This window comes from Phaethon aethereus, assembly GCF_964289735.1.
Source record: "Phaethon aethereus genome assembly, chromosome: 5".
NCBI lineage: Eukaryota > Metazoa > Chordata > Aves > Phaethontiformes > Phaethontidae > Phaethon > Phaethon aethereus.
The window spans coordinates 42387366-42404435 of record NC_138579.1 but is presented as its reverse complement, the minus strand read 5'-3'; the positions used below and the strand labels follow the sequence as shown (position 1 = coordinate 42404435).

Below are 17070 nucleotides of genomic sequence, written 5' to 3'. Positions count from 1 at the left end.
ATCCCACTCGAGCATTTCCAGCCACATCCAGCAAACTTCTTCACTGTGACATCTGAGCTCAGCTGGATCATCCACGTGCTTAAGCAGTTTGCTGGATTGGGTCCATCAGGCCATGGCAGATGTTTTAAAAATTGAGTAGGAGATAGATAGACAGGTCCACAAGCATAGACTCAACATGGTAGTGATGTGCTGCTTAAATGTCTGTGGTAATACACTGTGTGTCTTGTGTTTCCCCTAGTGGCATGTTTTATATTGTTATGCCTAAAGAAATTTTAAGAAGTTAAATCGATGAAAGAAGCCCAGTCCTCATTCTGCCCATTTCTTTGTCTCTGAACCCAGAAACAACAGGAGTTAGCTCCAGTTCAGGACTCAAACAAATTCAATTCCCTGTACAAATACTTTGAAAAATTACAAGCATCTGACGAGTTGTTATTATAAAGGAAAGTATTTTGTGGGGAAAACAGACCACATGCTCATCACACCACATTCTGTAATAATCTGTATATTTTTGACCAACTACAGCCCCCTCCACAGGCCACTGGCATCAGTGAGATTTTGTCCTTCATCTTAAATAACTTTAAACCACAGTGTTCAAGTGCAAAGCACCGAGCACTTTTGCCATAAAGTGGCATCCAGATTTGCACCGTAAGTCAGCAGAAGGCTCACCCGTGCTGTCCTTCCTCAGCCTCCCTCCGTTCACCTGCACCTCCAAACAGGAAACTTCGCGGGACTGTAAGAGGCAACCGGGGAAAGAGAAAAACGCGTTCGCTGTAAGCGGAGCTCTGCCTCGGCCAGTCCCCAGGGCACGTGTGGGGCATGGGTGCTTGGGCTGTGCACCTTGGTGAAGAGATGGTGCCAGGTCTAGGGAGGTGGCATTGGGCTTCCACATCCCACAGAGAAGGGATCTGCTCGCCCCTGCCTGGAGAAGCCGCCCCACAAGGGCCTGGGGTAGGACCAGCCGCAGGGGAAGGCTCCCCAGGCAGGATGCTCAGCCCAGCCCTCCCCGGGCAGACGAAGGGATGTCACTGCTGTGTGACAGGGAAAGGGTTATGAAATAAAAATTACCACTAAAACTCCATTAGTAACAATGTTTTCAGGAGGATCCGGACTAAAAGACAAAATGGAAAACAGTCAATTCAAAACCAGCATGCACTTTTTCTGGTGTTTGTGTTGGGTTTTTTTTTTTATAACTCTTCTTTAAAAGTCCGTCTTTGGACAGACAACATGGGCAAACAGCATCAGAAATTCTAGCTGGACATTCAATCCCGTTTGCTTCTCACAGGCTTGAGTCTGAACTTTAAACTATTCATGGAGATCTGTTGAGCAGAATTGCTCTTCATTGCATTGGACAGGATAATTTTCTGACACACTGAAGCAAATTTACCCAGGGATGGCACAATTACACTATTGCCCCATATTGTTCAGTTCAAACCTGGGGGATCAGAGCTAAAAAAGCTGGTGAATTCATCCAACATGCCATAACAAAAAAGGAAAAAATATTACCATTTACCTTAAAAACCAACAGCAGCGCTAGGACTGATTTACATGCCCATTCTGCCAATTAACTGTACAGTCAGCACAGAAACACAGTAAAAATCTGTTTTAATTTATTCCCACAGCTAAAACAAATTCCAGGTATCATTTTCCACTTACGCACCTGCTCTCCATTGTGAATTCAACCTCCAGCTCCTCTTTTCCCTGCAAAAAAAACCGAAGGCAGTCACTGCAGGTTGGTCCTCCTGTGAAGAGAGATTACCCTACAGGAACCTGTGCTCTTCAGGGGTCTCTGTAAGCCAGGGACCCCCTTTTGTTGCTGCACGTGCAACAGATCTGATTTTTCTCACGTTGTTTCTGTTACAGTTCTAGTGTCACGTACTTCTAACATCATATCCATTATTTTAGCGGACTCCTAGTTTAGACCTTGCAGGACAAATGTCATACATACCGCAGGGCCTCTTGGGGGTTGCTCCCCCTTTCTGCAGTCATAGATTCCCCCCCGCACTGTTTCACAGGCCGCCTGCAATTCCTCTTTCCCTTCCCCCCCTCTCACGCTCCCCACTGACCCTCAGCATGAGCGAGGATGGATTTTTCCAGTGCATCCGAATCATCCTGCCCCTCTCCAAAGCCTCACCCACAGCCTGCGCAGATGGGCCTGGTGGCACATTAACATGGCGGCACACTTGGGCATATGAGGCCTAGGGTGTGCTGGAGGGTGTACTTTGTTTTGGCGGAGTCTGTACACATAGACTCATTGGGTGCTCAGACTTCATCTTTGTCTTTTATGATTCCCTCCCCCTGAGATTTTCTTCCTCCTTTGCAGGTTTTGGTGCGACTCCCATTATCTCGTTGACTTCCTAATGTGAGCACTAAGGAAAATACAGCACGGAGAGCCAGCCTTTCCAAAACAGGTATCAAATCAAACCACACTCGCTCAAGTTAAGTACCTCTAGGCCTAAACACTGCCCTTAAGACTTCAGTGTGAAGATGTCTCAGTTGTATGAAATCAAGACCTGCAGAAAAACTCACTTTTTTAAATAGTTCAGCTATGCAAGCATTATGTTCATTTTCCAAATAAGCCGAATGCCACACTGAGTGTGCAGTTTATGACTATAGATCACTATATATTTATAGTTTTTATATTAGAAGAACATAATGCACTGCTCATAACCACTAGCTCCAACTGCAAACCTACTGGGGTAAACTCTTGATATTTTGACATCAAGGACAGCAACCAGACAATCAAGTCCAATAATGTCGGACAACTCTGTCTATAGAAGCAGCACCCAAAATTTGCCATAATTATAGAAGCAACACTGGGCATCAACCCCTGAAAGAGATGGACATACTCAGGTGGCTAGATGGACGGTAAGAAAGGCTTGTGTACAGGACACGTGAGAGGAAAGCTGAGATAACCACATTTCACCTGACCACATCCCCTTATCCTTGTCCTTGAATTTTATCCATACCTGTGGATTCAGCTGGAAACATAGCTGAATGTTTTCTCCAAGCTGGATTTTGGAGACGTCAAAGAAAACAGTGAGAAGATGATCATCCTGAGTTATATTGTCCTCATCACAAACTTTTAGCTCCAGAATGTTCTGGGATGGATTAAAAAAAAAAAAAAAAAAAGATTATGTAAGGCTTAACAAACATAACATGGTACAGATATTTCATTTTAGCTGAAGGAACTTGGGAACGAAGTTCCAGAATGAAAAAATAGAAATTTTGCAGTTGCTCTCTACAGGCCCTATTGACTATGCAGGCAGATACAGTCTTATCCAACCATCAAAAGCTGAATAACTATAGCAAGAGAGTGTGACTATTTTGTAAGGGAACTCAGAAAGAATGCAAGGGCTATACTGTAGGTTTGATATCTGGTAAGAATACCTGTTGGGGGTAGCTGCGTTCCTACCTTAACCTGGCTCTGAATGGTGAAGTGGAATGTTTCGTTCCACGTCGGGTTCTTGCTGTTCTGGACTGTTTTGGTGCGGAATTGCTGCACCGAAGCTGTTGGCAGGCTTAGACTCACATAGCAATCGGACTGGGTTACTGTTGAAGAGAGGGAAGGCATGAAAGCCATGGACCAATGAAACATATCCGGTACCCCGTAAGGTGTTGCACTGTACAAATTTTTAAGCTCTGTACACAGGACAGTATGCAGAACGCAGGCCAGGGTGCTTGCTATGGTACCACCAAGCCAGTGCTAGACAACCAGCTTGCTTTACTCTTGTGAATGCCTGGCAGTTTGCTCTTCTTGAGAACTACTTCTTTTAATGGCTGGAAAAACAATAAGCATTCAAAATATGCAGTTACATTGCATTCCTTTTTGAAGAGATACGTAGCTAAACTGCCTATTTATACCAGAATGTAAAGGTTTTAATGCTGAAGATTCACCTATACGCACAGGGGCACGCACACACATGGCAGTCTCACAGGGACTGGCATCACGGACCATGTTTCAGCTGCCTGTCGGGAACACGAAGCAGATAACATGAGCATCTGTCACAGGGGCTGCCAAATGGGCAGAGCCAAGCTCCGACATACTGGGCTTCCACAGGTAGGGCCTTAATGTTTCTGGGGTAGCTCGGGCTGTAAGTTCCGTCTTGTCTACCACCTGGAGCATCCTTTCTTTGCTCTAGCACGTCTGGCTGCCAACGCAGTGGAAGCAGGAGCTCATCGCACTGAAGGTTCCCAGGAAGCCCCGTTGCTGTCACAAAAGCTAGGTCTTCCACCAAGACATCTGATTTCAGTCTGCTTTCTTCTCTTTTTGAAAATTAAAAAAGGGACACCCCGCCCCCCAGTCCCAGAGGTCAACAAAAGAGCTTTTAAAGGAAAATAAATTAAGAAAAAGAATTTCAAGAAAAAAAAAAATCAATTGCCTGTGGAGATAAATTGCATTTAATCCTCTGTGAAGTGGATTAAAATGAGCATATATAAGAAAATCATTGAAATGTTGAACAGTTTGATGGTATAACATTTGCTTTGAGAAGCAGCTGTCCTGAGGCAGAGTTTTTGCCAGTAAAGCTATATAAAAAATCCTGCTTAATGTCACTATTTTCACCTCCATCTCTGTGCCTCAGTCAGAGTGGAAAAGGTATTTGCAACACTTAATGAGCAGGTGAAAGCTTGTCTATGCTTCCCAGCATAGAGCGAGCTGACGTTGCTTCTTTGCACAAGATTGCATTGCTTTGCTGTTTCAATTAGAGGCATGTTCAGGTCATAATGTTCACCTACGAATTTTAATGTTTCCGGATGTAGGGAGGGCAGCATTAGTGGTTTTATTTTCCTTTCTCAGCTGCAGAGGCCAGTTGTAAAACTTTGCTTCCCACCTGAGCTCCGTCATAGGTGAGGGATGTTCAGGGCCAAAGCTTCAGTATGAAACAGTGGCTAGCAGCAGATGCAGTGCTTACATCATCAACAAGCACTTTCATTCTGAGGTCAGAATAATCTCCCTGAAAATATGTTTTGTCATCATTATTAGGAAATAAAAGGTAAATGTGAATCATGAGATTAACAAACCTGTGGACATCCCTGACTCAAAAGCCAGGGATGATCACCCTACAGAACACAACCTCTTAGTTAGGGATGACAACCTGCACAAGTGCCAAAGATAGCATGGGGGAGTATTGCCCATAAATGCCAATCCCATCATCAGCATTATATTTCCTCTATTTGTAATGCCACCTACTCAAGCATTCCTGCCATCGCATAGCAGGACACACCTTCATCTGAACAGACTTAAGACTTCTCCCACTTAATTTTACCAGTAGAGCTGACTGAGAAACACAGAATAATTTACTTGGCCCTGTATTGCACTCCATGTGTAACTGAAGAAATAACAAAGCCAGCCTTCTTTTTTTTCCCCTGACTACCTTGAGACTTAAGTTATCTTTGTCCGAGTAACTCTGAACAAAAAAAGAGTAACTTTGATGAAGATAGTTGTGGTATATACAAAGATATATAAACTCTAAAAAAAATATCAAAACACATAGAAATCACCTGAGATTCTAACAGTCCTTAATGGCTGCCAAAATTCTGTGTGCATACAGCAAATGTCCATGTGAAAATCTTTTTTGGCTCTTGGGAAGTCCAGGCTGATATAAGCACAGACTGCTGTCAGCTCTTGTCCCCGCTAAGAGGAGGATCAGAAGGACCCAAATGCATAAGTCTGCGAGTGACCCAAAGTTTATTTCATTAACATTTCCCAAATAGCAATACATGCTCTGACTACATCTGTTGCAAAGAACAAATTATTATTTTGAAAGTCCATCTTTTTTTTTTTTTTCTGTAAGTGATCACTCTCTGCTACTGCACTGTATCGTACACCTCTAAGAAATAATTCCTTGCCAGCGAGCAGAGCCTTGAATCCTCATTTAGATCTCCAACTTTTTCTGGGGGACGTCTGACACAGCCACTAAACAAGCATGCTTCCCTCTTCCCATCTGCAAAATGCGTTTGGTGATGCCCTTCGTACTTCAGAGGTGTCCTCTGAAGCCTAATTACCTCCTGTTCGTGAAGCGTTTTCCAGGTGTTATGAGGGAGGCACGTACAACGTGCAAGGCGGATCGGCGCTCGCCCGGCACGCAAGCCTAACCACTGCCGGACTACGGCGATTACGCTCACACGTGATACGCACGGCGGAGCTCCAGAGCAGCGACCTGGTGTGTCCCTCCCCTCAGCCACGACACGAGCAGCCGTCAGACACGCTTGAGGTGGCAGCCACGGTATCACTGTGGGGCAACATCCTGCCAAAAGCAGGCGTGGCAGGAGGTGTTTATGAAAGCACGGTCTCTTCGTCCAGTTATTACACTAAGTTTCTAATTATCTTCCAGGATAGTAGCAGGACTGGATCTTAATTGTGCTTTACCATTAGAAAGCATTACAGCAACATGACCCATGCCAAAAGACACCGAAGCTCGAACACCATGCTGCATCCCAAACAGCAGGCTCCAGCTAAAATCTCACCCGCCTGACAAACAACTCAAATTCAAACATGGCTAAGCCCAAAAAATCATCATTTTGATTTTACCTCCTTTTTTGATGTTAACTGATGCAACCTCCAGCCCACCTGGGCAAAACCCTGGACATCCTCCCCCTCTTGGATTGCCTTTAAGTCTTCACACTGAGGCTATTTCTAGGGGGTGCATTTTTTCATGGCTCTTAGGGTGTAGTTTTTCTTATCGTGCTGTAAGGATCTGAACCAAGAATGAGGTCTCAAACACCATTTTCCCAGATCACCCCTTTGATCATGTCTCTCTGCACTTGAACCCATCCAAGTCACTAAATATAAACTATCAATCACCAGCAGCTGAGAAAAGCATTTTTCTTCTTCTTCCCACACTGTGAAGCTGAGCAGAGACCTGGCTGAGCGTGGGTGAACAGGCAGGCACTGCTGCTTTCCGGAGTGTAGAATAGTAGATAACTTACATAATTGGAATTCTTTTTATTCTTTTTTAAATAAGAATGTGGGTTACTTCTGTGAAAGTAAACATCTTCTACCTTAAGGCCCTTCACAGTCAGACTGTCAGAATTCCTTCAGTCCTGGGACATGAGTTCCTGCCTTCCGAGGCATTCAACATTAATCTCCGAATAGCTAAACTTCGTTAAAAAGCTTTCACACTTTCTCCCACCCTTGCCCTTTACACTGGCTGGAGCACCCTAGAAGTATCGCTAAAACAGTATCACTAGTTTCATTTACATCCCTCTTTGAAACATCCCTTTGCTGAGATGTTGCTAAATAACCTTATTTTTTTCCTTGTTTTCTCCTATGTCGGGCCTTATCAGTCCACATCCTCTTGTCTTATAATGAGATTTCAAGCAGCACCTAGAACAATAGGCTGTTGGTATGTAATTGCAACTACTTTAATGGTGAAGTAAGTAATAAATAACAATGAAACAATAACGATAATGCAAGAACAAAACACTGGAGGAAGTCTGCAGGTTCCTGCAGTAAGTATCACATTGGACCATAATCCCTCAAACAATAAGGTAGTTCACTGACTATATTTCTTTTCAGGATCTCAAGGGCCTTTCCGTGACTTGGTCTCATATGGGACAGAATAGTTACTACAATACTGTAAAATATGTTTTTGGATAAAAATGTAAAACATACTTTAAAATTTTATAAAATATTGTACCCCAAATAACATAAGCCTTATATAAAAAAAGCCCAAAATTTGGAAGTTTCAAAAATTAATAAGCCTAATTAAAAAAAGAATAAATTCCAAAGAAGTTTAAAAAATATAATTTTCCTATTAAGAAAATGCTGAAGAATATTTTTAACTACACCAGTTAAGGTCCATTTAGCCCATTTTGGAGTTCCCAACGCGAACCACATGCTGCAAAAAGACATGTCCTTCTGTTTATTCTGGAGCTATGGTGGTTGCCTAAGGACTGTGAGAAGCTGAACCTGCAATTTGAAGTTCTCTGCAAAGAAAGCCGTGGTTTTAAGGGTGATTTGGACTGGTGCACATCCAAGTCTCACCCCATTATGGAGTCAGGATGCAGATGGGACACACACCCAAATCTGGGAACTGGCACGTGTTCACAGGTCCAGGAATATCAAGAGCCCCAGTGAGCCTGATGGGGACATGGGTGTGCTCAGTGGGAAGAGGGAATGTGAAGAACACAAACAAGGCACTAAATTCACAGGTGATATCAATGATATCAGCTGTGCAGCAATACACAAGTGGAAAGTAGTGTTATAATTTACACACTGATGGATCAGTGTGAGGAAGAGGCAGAATAGCAGGGTTTAAAACGCAGAATGAAACAATTTAAATTGTCTTGGATAAAAATTGGATCTTATACACTGAACTTCCATTAAAGGTCTTGTATTATCTATTCCATGGGAGATGTTAGTGAGGTTTTGAGAGTCTATTGTTACAGATTAACTTTCCCATCTCCATTACCTGGAAAATGGAGCAGATGATAGACCAATAATGAAGTTAACCTGTGGCACCAGGTTGGGAGACCTTTCTAAACAGTGGATGGGTATTAAACAAAGTGACCCAAAAACTCTACAGAAACTTAGTACAAGAAGGGATCTTGAGAGGAGAAAATAACAAGATGGGATTCACTTCAGAAACAAAAGGATGGGCGCAATTGGTGAGAGAGGGAAGGATCTGATTTAAAATGTTAAAAATCTATAAGTTGACTGAGAAATAGGTGACACTTGCCAAGTTGTTCTATCTAGAAAAATTTGCAGGAAAAAGAAAGTGATAACAGGAAGAATGAGGAAGAAAAATAAAACCAGTGTTAAGAAAACCGTACTGTAAAGAAGTCTACATCACTGGTGATGGAAGTCTGTATGCTTCTGGGTTTCCTAAGGCTGTGTCAAGCTAATCTCTAGCGAACTGTGAAGATGACTGAAATAACTCAACAATATTTCCCCAGTTTTACACACAAACCAGCAAAATTTTGTACAAGTGGTACATTTTTCATCTTAAGCCTCCCATTTTGCTGCTTCTCAGTGAAAGTCACATACAGTTACCAACATGCAATTTGCACTAGCTTTTACATTGCCAGTGAGTTTAACCAGAGGTTAAATTCATTTATTAAAACATTTGAAATATAGGTTTCTTCTATATGATAAAGAGCGTGTCATTGACATATGTGACTTCTACAAGTCCAGCTGCATATGAAACTACACCCTGAAATGGTTTAAAAGTGTGTCTTTCTTATAAATGCAACTGACAAATTTTATGCTCAGCAAAATATTACTCGAATTAAGCCGCTGTCAGTGATAATCAGATTCAGCAATTAAGCATAAGCAAGGCAGTACCATGACTGGTATGATTTCTTTTCCTTCATGATGGAAGTACGCACAAGCAAAGCCTTCTCCTTTTGCAAGTATTGTTTTTGTTCCGTTTGTGCAAATTTTTTTCCCTCAATATTTTAACTGATACTACCATTTCAAACAGATGACAGCTTGGCAATGTTGGTGGTGAACATCTGTTGGTCTGTTCTGCAGGCAAGATCCAGTATATGCTTCACAGTGTAAGGCAGAGCAGCCTCAGCCCGAAAAGCCCCTGCTGTGGCTTTACTGATGCTCCAGACCCTGTGCCGCGCTCTGAAAGCACCTCTGTCATTCAAACTTCTCCTTTAAACAGCTTTACGGGCTGCTGGGACATGTCTTGGACTGGGAAGCAGAAATGTCTGAGCATTTCAGTGCCTGCCCCTTGCCCTAGGAACTTTCTAGTATTGCGAAGGACAGCATCAAAACATAGGAAACTCCCTTCAGAATAAAAATAGTTTCAAGACAAAAATAAGAAGCATTGATCTAGATGAGAAAAAGGTGGAGAGGAAATTTGGTAAGCTCATTATCGTGCAGATGGTTTAATAGAACATGATTATGTGAGGAAATATCTAAGGGCTGTGGTGTTCCACACCTCTTTCTTTCAGTTCAGCGTGCACGTTTGTACCTTCAAATAGGTTTTAGCTGTAGCCAGGGATTTGTCTCCAGCCTATAACTGAGCTTCAAATCCCCTTTCTGCACTTTAGAAGTACTCAGGTGGGAAGGTTCATACAGACTCTTCTTCCCCATACATTCAGCAACAACAAAGCATCTTACTTCTCTTCAATAAAAAATCAGAGTGAGAAACTCTTCTTCATGTACCTTTGGTCTCTAGAGAAACTATAGCAGAACTGAAAGCAAATCACTTTGGAAAGGTGTCATCATCAGACAAAACAAATGTCTTGTCTTGCATCATTTTAACTGAACAAATTTAGCTTAGTCTTCATTCCTATAGAAACTTTCTGGATTCAGACCTTTTTATTTGTATAAATGAATAAATGCAAGATGATCAGCCATCTCCTCAGATGGGAAGTGGTTGTTATTCATACCTTTTTTTCTAGTGCTTTGCAGTTCAGGTATTTATGGAGCATTAGTAAACTTTTACGTTAACTATCATTCCTGGACATTTTTTTGAAATAATTAAGCATAGAAAAAGCTAACAGTGTGAGCCCTCAGCTAAGTTTTGGAACATAGCTGTTCCTATGGCTGAATCAAATTTGACAATCCATGGGAGATGTCAAGTATGCAGTCCTGAGCTCACATAAAATATCCTGTGACAGGTCCAGGGATGCACAAGGAGGACGTTACTGTAAGAAGGAACCATAGAAAGAAGCCCCCCATCTAAACTTCTTATTGCAGCCTTCCCTGGGAATCAAAAAACTTTATTTGCAGATTCAGATGTGAAACATTTTACACGTTCTGTGCGAACAACTTCTGAACTACAGCTGGCAGCTAGACTTCAGCGTTACACTGGCAAAGATATAAGAATAAATAATATCTTCTAACTATGCTGCCTCACCTTCAGCATACTGCAGTCATGCATCTTCTCTCTCTCTCCTTTTATAAATACTCTGCAGTGTTTGTGACACCTGGTTATATTCCGAGTACTTTTACAAGCATGTGGATGTTCCAGGGGTATAGCAAAGATACTCACACATGTCTGCTTTCCTGGCATTTTTCATCCGTATGATTTTTACGGTGAGCAAGTTGCATGGAGAGGGTTCTGTCTGTTGAACGCCATACAAAATGCGTGGGAAGAGCATGCAGAAAGAACAGAAACACAGTCAGGGATACCATTGAATTAAGCATTTCAAATGCAACCAACCAAAACATTTCTGAACTGAGGTTCTTCCTTGTGCGTTATCTCCCCCTTCTTCCCAGAAGGTTTGCAGCCAGGTGTGGCCAGGGGCCCAAAATGTACGTTCAGTCACAGACCAAACCTCTGATGTCCTCCATGTTCCATTCTGAGGAAACTTGTGGTAACCCTCAACTTGAGGTGTCTGACTCTTACAACCCAGTCACAGAGAAATGTGTGATAGTGAGACTTGCTGCGTTACTAATACAGCTGACACACATCTTGGTTTGTGCAAACTCAAAGGATGTCACATATATCCACTGTATTTCACAACTAACAGCAGACAATCTAGCAGGGCAGAAATTAGTAACGATATCATGGTGTAATAATGCTGCTCGTCAGCTGGTTTATAGCTATATAACTCCATTGTTACGTTTGACGTAGAGCAGTGCTGGCTCTCAGATAATAAGGACCTGAAAAGTGTCTTCCAGAGACCTATCCCAAACTTCTCAGAAGGGGGGAGTGAAAGCAACAACTCTGAAATTATTTCCCTCTGAATAATTCAGCTCATCCAATCCCCCTTTAAGCAAAAGTCACAGGAAAGTATCAATGGAAATCCTGGGAAACTACCTAAACCTAAGTAGTTATCAAAAGGTGTTTAATAAACCTTGCAGGAAGCTGGTTTGATTTTGTCATCCTCCCTCATCTTAAGCAAGGATCGGACAAACATGGTACTTAAAATTATGGGGGCTGAAGGTGAGGTACTTTGTTCCCTAGATAATTGTCTTTTTTTAAAGGAATAAAAGAAGGGAAAACTGCACATTTAATACTCTAAATGAAAAGAAAAAAAGCCAAAAGCACCAAAACCAACAAAAAAACCCCAAAAACCCTTAAAACCAAAACCAAAGAAAACCCCAACAACCAAAAGGAGCAAAAAAAGGAAAGAGAAAAACTGTACTGTGATGCAGCAAACACATTAAAGACAGTTCACACACACTACCTATAGAGCAGGGAATATCACTGCAACAAATACGTAGATTAATATATAGCAAAGTGTCACCATTCATTCCCTTATTCCCCAAAACTCTCACAATTTTTAAGAGCACTATATTTAACACCTCACATAATATTAGTTTCCAGGCTTTCCCCGTGTGCTCATTGACATTAATGGTACCTCCTTATTTGTCCTCAGTGGGTTGTTTTGCCTAGCCCCATTGGATGGAAGTGAAGGACAACAGCCATGTACAAACTGGGGATTTTCAAAATAGTTAATTTACTGCAGCATTAAAGTCCTTGCATAAGGACTTTAGAGACAGCTGAAAGGCCAAAACACAAAGCAGGCACAAAACCCAGCCAGAAGTCTCGCTTTGCTCTCAGCCTTGGTGCTGAAGAAGAAATCTCAGAGCTGAAGATACAGCAGGTGGGACACCAACTCCTACAACAGGTCCCCTCTGCCACCAAGGGGCTGCCTGCACAGCTCATCGCAGAGCCTCCTATTTTCCTTTTCTTACCTGGCTCTTGCTGTAGAACAACCCCATCGTGGTCTTTTCTGTGTCCGAGCCAGGTGCGAAACGTGGCAGTGGATGAGTACGGAGGAGTCTTGGCCAGGCAGCTTCTTGTGCTTTAAGCTGCCGGCAGCAGGCAGGCAGGCAGGCATGTGAGCGCCTGACTCACCCCACCACCACCACTTGAGCAATCCCCAACTCCTCCTCCTCCTCCTCCTCGCTGCCCCGAAGGTAAGTGTGTGCTGCACACCTGCACCGAGGCGCAGGCAGCCCAGGCTCCGGCACTGCAGAGGGATGGTCTGTGCAGCTGTAGTTAGAGGGATGTCGAGACCTGAAAGAGATCTTCTTCTCACAGTTATGGGCACCGAGCAAATATTTTATATTTTTAAGCAACCCCATCGCTCCTTGAGGAGGCCACAGTGCTTTTTGCACACTGGAGGGCTGTCAAGCTGCAGCCCCTTGTGTGGAGGTGGCTGATGCCAGCCAGGGTCCATCTGGCTGCCCAGGAGTGGGCAACAAGGACTTCTTTGACCAAGGACATCCAAACAAACTGGTGTCCATACAAAAGCCTTTTTGGAGCTTTTTATTGCCTACAGGGAATAGGTGGGTCTTTGCTTAAAGACACATCTGAAATAATTTTTTTTATCCCCATTTCACCTTCCATTTTGCTTGACTTGGGCAGTAAAAGCTGTCTTTCAGCCAAGCAGTGACAAATACTGCATCAAACAATTCCCGAATCACCTGGTGAAACTGCAAGAGGTTTTCCCTTGTAAAGGCAAAGCTTTAAAAGCTCACTCACTTTCTCAAAAATTTTGTTACTTTGTGCATCTGAATTGAGGTGTTTCAGTGAATGATCTCCAAGAGGATACATTTGGAAGGGTGAAATTAGTGTTGAAATTCACTATTCTTTATGTCCTTACCAGGCTTCACTGTGCAGGGCACTGCACATCATGTCAGGTGGTCCCTGTCTCAGTGAGGGAGTGCACAAAGTGAGTACGCAAGAAGTAAAAAAATGGGAGGTGTTTTTTTTTTTAATCACCCTTGCTATTATGAAATTTAACAGAAAAATCAAATTCAAAATAATCTCATTTCACTTTGCAATGAATTGAGAACTGATTGATAAAGATATGATTGGCATTTTAAGACCTCTAACTTAAGAACTAGGTGCAAAAAAGTCACCAAGACAAACTTTAAACACATTAAGGATGGCCAACTAACAGATCATGAAAAGCAGTAGTCGAAGGTAACCCCAAAGGAAAATATTCCTAGAGAGATTGCTCAGTTATAAGCCTATTGCATGTTTTTATCAATTATCTGGACATTTTTAAAAAAAAACAAAACTATTTGCACCCTGTTTCAAAAAGGGGATATTGAAATATTGCAGAAGCTGAGGGAAAGAGCTGCAGGATGATTTTGAGAATAGGAGGAGCTCCCTCACAGAGGGAAAGGCAGGTTTGGTATCAGCCAGCAGGACACAATGCAGAGATACCCCAAGGCTGACTTGGGATGCAGCACAGCTATGCCAGTACAGTAATTAGTCATGGTTAGAAGATGGGCCAATTAGCCTTGATGAAAACCAGGGTTAATCAGGCTCAGGCTGTGTCACGCACCTATCTGGCTTTTTTTCCATCCTGTTGTTGAGTAAGTTTCCCCTGTAAAACAGACTTGAAAAGCTTCCATCCTGCTCTCTTTCATTTCCAGAAAAAAGATCTTAGAAACTATGGGATTAAACCCAAAGATATCTCTGGAAAAGATGCAGAGGGATCCCTGAGCTGATATTCTAGTCTTCTGGAGCTGAACTACAATTACAGCTGCCTCACACACGGAGGGCTAATGATCTGCATTTAAACATGCAATACTGTACCTGAACACAGGGTTACACTGTGCTCTTTCGAGTGTTTCAGGTGCATGAACACAATGAACATGCTCATAGGTGACAAATAGGGCCCACTCTTCCTCTCCCACCACCCAAATTGCTCTAAGATGCACCACCAGGTCTTTTTTCCATAGGAAAGAATCTTTTTCTCCCATCCATTTCCTAGAACTTCATTCCATGCAAATAAATTTTTCACTTCTGAGCATGATCAAGACTCTCCTGATCTCAACACCAGTTCTGCCCTGGTGACTCAGGCTGAATTTCATTGCAAGAGTAGGAGCCTTTTATTGTCAAAAGGAAGATAATCCCAAGCACTTTCTGAGCTGCTGTGACCAGTCTCTTCAAGTATCACAGCTGCACAGTACAGGGCTGCTATTGTGAAAAGCTGAGCTTGTGATCTGGCTGTTGCAGAGCTGTGAGAAGAGAGCCTTTGGCAGCTACCTTCCCCCAGAAGACCTCTAGGATTTTTGATGATGAGGAACCACTCTCTCGGGACAATCCTTGCAAAAGACCATTTCCAGGGAAGTGTTGGACAGTTGCAAAAACTGTGGAAGTGATCTCAAAAGGCCCTCTTGCATTGTCCTGTTCTATGCAAACAGCTGGCAGTCACTTCCCAGCTTATGAAATGCTGGGAGAATCTGCAAGGCCATCTTTCAGGAACAGTCAAAGCAGGTGAAGGTGAGACAGGACAGTCAGCAACTCCAAGAGAAAATGAAAGTTGGGCAACGTGTCTACTACTTAGGCTGAATACAAGTGGTTCTGTGTACAGCAGCTCAGAGGACTTATTTGACGGTGTGAAACCAAGATGACAATTCAGGGATATTTTTTATTGATGGTAAAAATTGTATAGATTTTTACAACATTGATAGTAACTTAAGAAACTGATTTTCAAGGATTAGTGAAGAAAGCTAGTTAAATAAAAAACTCACAGTGGACAGACAGTCAAATCAGAGATGACAAACTTCAATAATTAAGATAAGCAAGCCCAACACAATGGATTAACTGTTTACAAGAGAAATTCCAGTTCAAGGGATTGCTGTTCTGCCAGAGGGGAAAAAACTATATAAATACTGCTTTGATTCACATTTTAATGTGCTACATATATTTCATTACTATCTTACACAACACTATTAATTTGTATGGAATATTTATATCAATTGGTAAAGTAACAAGGTAACAAAACTAAACACAAATTTGCTGCTTTGAAGTTTGTTTTGGATTAAACCACTGGTAAATTCCAATCTGTTCATCTGAAGAGTCATGTAAATAGGATGAATTGGAATCCAGCACGTCCTCAGGGTGATGTGATTTCTACTGCAAGTATCACTGGCAAGTATCAAGCATCTTGATCTCACCAGATAATAGACAACTCAAGAAATAGCACATGGAAGGTTGAAGCTAGTGGCTGGTGGCTAATACTTCCGCTGCTTCCTCCGTGCCACTGCCAAGCGCAAGGCCCGAATAATCAACTTCTCATTATTCAGGACATTGTAATCAGTCAGGTTCACCAGTTTGTCAAAATTCTCCTCACTGAAACACACCTCCCTTGTTGTAAATGGGGAGAGGATGCTGGAGACATCAACTTTGCCTTCAGCCAACTCTTCAGGACTCCTTTCCACACCTGAGGGACAAACCACAAGGAGACGCACCAATAAGGTTTTATTGCAGTATGTGGCTCATATCAGTCATTTAAGTAATTACAGGGAGAAAAGGGAGATTTGGAGGGAAAGACACGATTTGCCAGAGAGACGTAAAAGTAGTCTAGTAACACTAGTCTTCAGCCTCTGGATCAAGCCTCTGCCCAAAAATGATGTAAACTCAAACAGCTGGGAATGAGAAAAACATTGATTATCAGCAGCACTCCGTCAAGTTTTCCCTGTCTTCATCACTTATCCCAATTTTGGGAAATGGAATTCCTTGCCCCAAGATGTACTTTGCAATCTGATCCAGAGGCTGGATGAATGAATAAAAATAAATAAAATTAATACAAAGAATCAAAAAAGATCCAGAGACCTGGATTGTTTTTAAACTCCAGCACTTGTAGGCCGTTCCTCGGACAACATAAAGTCTTTGTTACCCAAACTAGAAGAGTGCAAGCAAAAGGAAAACAAGATACTCTCGTACTGGATCAAAGAGCAACCCTCTCACTGTAAGTTCAGGAGAAATGATGGCACTCAGGCAGAGGACATAGTTCATATTAAAACCAAAGATCTCTGTCCACTTAGTCCTCAATCTGGGAGATTACTTTTAAGATGAATGGGCTACCATCAAAAGCTCCAGAAGGTTTTGCCTCTTTGTTTGCAAGCAGTGGTGCATAACAAGCCCATGTCTGTAGAGTACAACAGCTTGTACTGAGGACCTACCACCCATGCTGTACATACTTTGAGAGTTTTACATTCATACTATCTCTAGTAAGTCCTGTGGAGTAAATGCTTATTTTCATCTCAAATGTATTAGGAAAGCTTCTGGAGTTCTCGCAGTTCAGACGTACTGACACAGACCAGTAATTTTTGTCAGTGATGAGACTGATAATGCCGGCATTGGAAAGAAGGTCAGAGATGACAGTGAGACGTTAGATATGAAATGTAGAGGACACAAT

The 17070-nt window shown here is 42.4% G+C and overlaps 1 protein-coding gene across 1 annotated transcript in view; it reads right to left on the bottom strand.

The window, feature by feature from the left end:
• The window catches only part of LOC309405390 (uncharacterized protein), a gene marked incomplete at both ends in the record, with an annotated part of 62440 nt that overhangs the window by 12098 nt on the left and 33272 nt on the right, over positions 1–17070 (bottom strand). Inside the window, 8 exons of the mRNA XM_082000160.1 lie at positions 667–730; positions 1066–1108; positions 1658–1698; positions 2967–3098; positions 3413–3549; positions 10950–11022; positions 13253–13361; positions 15891–16092. Coding sequence (XP_081856286.1) covers positions 667–730; positions 1066–1108; positions 1658–1698; positions 2967–3098; positions 3413–3549; positions 10950–11022; positions 13253–13361; positions 15891–16092 — 801 coding nt within the window. The remainder of the gene's footprint in view (positions 1–666; positions 731–1065; positions 1109–1657; positions 1699–2966; positions 3099–3412; positions 3550–10949; positions 11023–13252; positions 13362–15890; positions 16093–17070) is intronic.